This window comes from Vicia villosa, linkage group LG1 (assembly GCF_029867415.1).
Source record: "Vicia villosa cultivar HV-30 ecotype Madison, WI linkage group LG1, Vvil1.0, whole genome shotgun sequence".
In the NCBI taxonomy this organism is placed as follows: Eukaryota; Viridiplantae; Streptophyta; class Magnoliopsida; order Fabales; family Fabaceae; genus Vicia; species Vicia villosa.
This window is the reverse complement of record NC_081180.1, coordinates 182,550,905-182,555,583: the sequence shown is the minus strand read 5'-3', so window position 1 is coordinate 182,555,583 and position 4,679 is coordinate 182,550,905. Positions and strand designations below refer to the sequence as shown.

General features: G+C 32.2%; 1 protein-coding gene across 1 annotated transcript; it reads right to left on the bottom strand.

The window, feature by feature from the left end:
* Window positions 1-3,013: 3,013 nt before the first annotated feature.
* On the bottom strand, window positions 3,014-3,958 carry LOC131660717 (uncharacterized). Its single transcript, XM_058930018.1, has one exon. It carries the CDS (start codon window positions 3,956-3,958, stop codon window positions 3,014-3,016), a length of 945 nt encoding a protein of 314 aa, XP_058786001.1.
* Window positions 3,959-4,679: the final 721 nt, after the last annotated feature.

The following is a 4,679-nucleotide window of genomic DNA, read 5'->3' as shown; positions in this document are numbered from 1 at the left end:
CTCGCACGGGTATATCTACTAGTATATATATATATATATATATATATATATATATATATATATATATATATATATATATATATATATATATATAATTTGAGTTTTTTGACTTTGGTGTTGAATGCTGATGTTAATTGTTGTTATCATTTATTGTAAGCAAATGTGATTTTGGTGTTGTCTATCGAAGTTTCAATTCATCTTCTTGTGGATTGTATGTTGGTATTTTAAGTGTGGGAAAGTACTTATAAATGGTTGGATATTTTTGTATGTTTTCACTTGTTTTGTTGTTGGAGTAGTCCACCGTGTGTAAATTTCCTGATAATTTTGTACACTTTTGTGTAATCTAGGTTAATACTTTTGTAAATCAATTGTTCATTTTAAAAAATGTATATGTGCATCCTAGCTATTTGATGCAATGAAATTACCCTTCAATGGTTAGAAAAATATGAAAATGACAACCTAAATTTGGTCTGTGTGATGTTGAAAAAGTATGAAAAATAGAGACCTAAATGTGGTTTGTGTGTTGTTGGAAAAATAATGACCTAAATGTGGTTCGTGTGATATTGGAAAAATATGAAAAATTAGGTATCAAAAAAATTAGAGGAAATCCACATCGATTACGCTAAAAAATTGGCTAAATTTTAAAGAAAGATAGCAAACATATTACAACGGACGCGCCTTGCAACCGATGTAAATATTTATATTTTACTTCAGGCAAATAAGGCAATCGATGTTAAAACCTATATTTTGCATCGGGCCATTAAGACAACTGATGTTAAATATTGTAGTTATTTTAAAAAAAATAGAATTAACTCCCTTTTTCACATTAGATATAACAGTCAACCGACGTGGTAGGTGTATTTTTCACATTGGACTGCTGACCGATGTAAAATGTCTTTGATTTATTACAACACTTGACTTTACATCGGACCCAGACCCGATGTAAAATGTGTTTTTTGACTGATGTAAAAAGTGTTTTCTGCACTAGTGTTAAAAAGATACTAGCATGATGTGATTAAGGTTTTATTACTTACATGTTGAAAAAAATGGCTAAGAAAATGTAACGTGATGTTTTTTTTTTCTAATATAAGATATAAATTGATGATAAAAATTTAAAAGAATTAATTAAGGTTTGAAGAATATTTTAAAAGAATTAAAAATGAAAATTAGTATATTTAGAAGGAGAAAACTATATTTAACTCATGAATTAACAATTTATTCAATAATCTTGAAAAACAAACAAACGTAATTTGTTGTCAGGGAAAAGAAATCTTACTTAATAAGAGCTTATACTTAAATATATATAAATAGAAAAACTTAATGAATAAAATTTTAGGTATTTCAAATTATAAATCTCAAATAGTAGTGCTAATTAAATGTGTGTGCAGTTATCAGTGAATAAAACATGATATCATGTATAAATGATCTGTACCTTATTCAACCAAATAAACCAATCATATTATCCTTATGATTCTCTTGATGAAAGTATTTACTTTTTAGATTTGAAAAATTAAATTGGTACTATTATGGTAAAGTATGAACCATTTAAAGGAGCAATTAATCTAATAAAATAAAATGGATAATATAAATAGTCGATGAATATATTAATGGTTCATAATAAATGAACATGCATGATAAAAAATCGTGGATGAACAAATTAATAGTTAAAACATGCATTTTGAAACAATATTATTGGGTGAAGTGATAAAGAACTTGAGCACCTTAAACAAATGGTTAAGATTTCATTCCTAGCTCTAAAGTATACAAATGTTATTGCAAAGGAAATATCTCACCTAGTGTCTCATATTTCTGAGAAAATTAGTCACTTATAAATGGGACAAAAACTTCTTACCTAAACTTGGTACCATTGATATCATTAAAAATCAACTGATGTTTTCTCATCTAGCTTAGTGTGATAAGATTGGCCGCAATACTTTTAAAGTCTATCTTAGAAAGGAAGAAACATGGGCTCTTTTTAAAAATTGGGATATCAAATGGTACATAAATGCAGAATTTCGTAAGCAGTATAGATATGAGTTTGTGGAAATCTTGTCAGATTATATAGAAGGTAAAGATGTATCTCTTCTGTACTTGGGGAAGTTGAAAGGTTTGTAAGCCTCTACTTTCAATTTATGAAAGAAGATAACTGGCCCTTTCAAATTCCATTCCCGGAGTCATTTAGATTTTCTCACAGGAAGGAGCAGGCGTTCAATTAGGATATTTAGAATTTGATCCTGTATCTATACCAATGAATCTTGAAGAATATATTGATTCTCGGAATTTGGATGTAAAGATCTAGAATAGTTCACATGGCAGTGAGATTGTAAAATCATCAAAAAAAAAATCAAAACCCTTGGTGAGGCCGGAAGAAATTGCATCCACTCCCAAGGTTAATATTGAACCAAACAATGCGACTAAGAAAAAAGATTCTCCTGATGATATGGATGGTGGCCATGCTACGCCAACTTTAACCCTTGTTGCTTTTGAAATTCTAGATGCTCAATTCTTCAACTTTGAAACTTGAAGGTCCCTTGTTAAGTTTCAGATTAGTCAAATATGGGTATTTTATAAATCTACCAATTTTCTATTGACTTTATACATTCATATGCACATTCGTGACTTGTTTTTCTATTGTTAGGTGTGTAGTCATAAGAGTACTAATCATCATTTACTCCTAAGGTGGTACCACTGAGGCTGCTCCTGCTAACTATTAGGTCCCTTTTGAATGAGTCCTAGGAGTCAAAGAGTCCCCTATTGAAATGGTGAGAAATAATTTTATATATCTATTGAGTTTCAATTTCCTTAAGAAAGTTATTTTATTTTGAAACAAATGAATAGTTGTAATTTGTAAATCAATTAAACAGTAAAAAAATTTGTAATTATTTTTGTAATTTAATAGTGTTTTCGTTGAAATAAATGAAGGAATTTACCTTAATGTATTGTCATGGTGTCAGTGGATCAAATAAAGGAGACCGTGTTTATAGACAACATTTTCCAAATAATTTATACTTTTTTAAGCAGTGATAACAGATTTGGCTAGAATTACAATATCCTGACTCCCTTTTGAACCACCCTTAAATAGAATCGCATTTCGAGATAGCCAAATGGCCCTAACAGTAGCTAACCAAATAAGGCCCCGAAACCCTTTCCTAACCTTCCCTCGCAGCGCCGATACAAACAGCATCAAATGTTCCGAAATACCAACATTTGACTTAGAATAAACGAAACCCATCCAGCCAAAGATTAGAGTCCATACCTCCTCAGCCACCGAACAGTTAACAAAAAGATGAAGGTGAGATTCTTGATGATGCAGACAAAGCGGACATGCAAGGCAATGATTCCCGGTTAAAACGCCTCTTTTAACAAGCTCGTCTTTAGTTTGAAGGCACGCCAAAATCAATCTCCTAGAAAACAGTGATACATTAAATGGAACACAAGTTTTCCAAATACAATTCAATGATTTTTTATCATTCAAACCCAACAGCATCTGACTCCTTGCAAACAACATTAAATTAGCATAAGCGGACTTGACGGAAAAGCCACCGGAGTCCCATTTCCATACAAACCGGTCCGCAACTGATGTTACAGGAGAAATATGTTGAAGCAGAGCTGACAAAGAAGCAAAGTCAGCAGCCGCTGCTGCACCCAAAAGCTCTGGAGGGAAAAGACAGAAATTCCAAAACCAAGAGGACCGCTCCCAGTAGCCCGCCTCTGCTATAGTAATTCTCGGAGCTAGCAAAACCTGAAACAAAGAAGGAAATTGCACGAATAGAGGATCCGCTGCTAACCAACAATCTCTCCAGAAGTCAATCTCGTCACCGATGCCCACTTTACAAGATACGCAGCTACTAAACCAGCATGAAACAAATGACCAAACATTCAGCAAGTTTCTCAAATCCCTCCACCAGATGGAAGATTTCGAACGACAAAACGGAAGAGAGCTATCGCGAACAGCCATTCTTATGTTCCCATATCGAAAGGTCAGAACCCTGTGCCATAAAGCCTCGTTCTCGGTTAATATTTTCCAGCCCCATTTACTCATCAAAGCCGTATTGGATGTGTTATACCCCAAAATTTGCCCGCATCTTTTTTCAAGAAAACTTCAATCTAAAAATTAAGAGTTTCATATAATCTTGGATTTTCACATCCTGATTTATGAATACTTGATTTTTAGAATTTTTTCTTATACAATATTTTGGCTTGCTGTTGAATTTATTCTTACGCAAACGCCAGTTACTGTTTATTGCTTCACACACGCTATTTATTTGATATTTGTTTACAGATAAATAGTACTGACGCAATTGGTACAGAATTAAATCTTTTGCATGCGCAGAGTCCGGGATTCAGACTGTACTGGTAAACAAGTAAATTATTACTAATTTTTGTTTCCCACTAACTTTTGTACTATATTCCATTATTTTCAAAATCTCTTTTCAAATCTCTTTTTCAAAAATCAAATCCTAACTTTATTCTACACATCTCTCTTTTTCCCAACACTATCATACACTCTCTTTCAAATCTTACTTCCACTCAAATTTTCCATTTGTACGGAATCACTTCATTCCCCAACGTCTCTATCCCTCTTTTCATTCTATAAATACCTCTCATTTTTTCCATAAAATCTCACATCAAATTCTAAATCATTTCTCAAATTTCTACTTCATATCCATTCTCTCTTC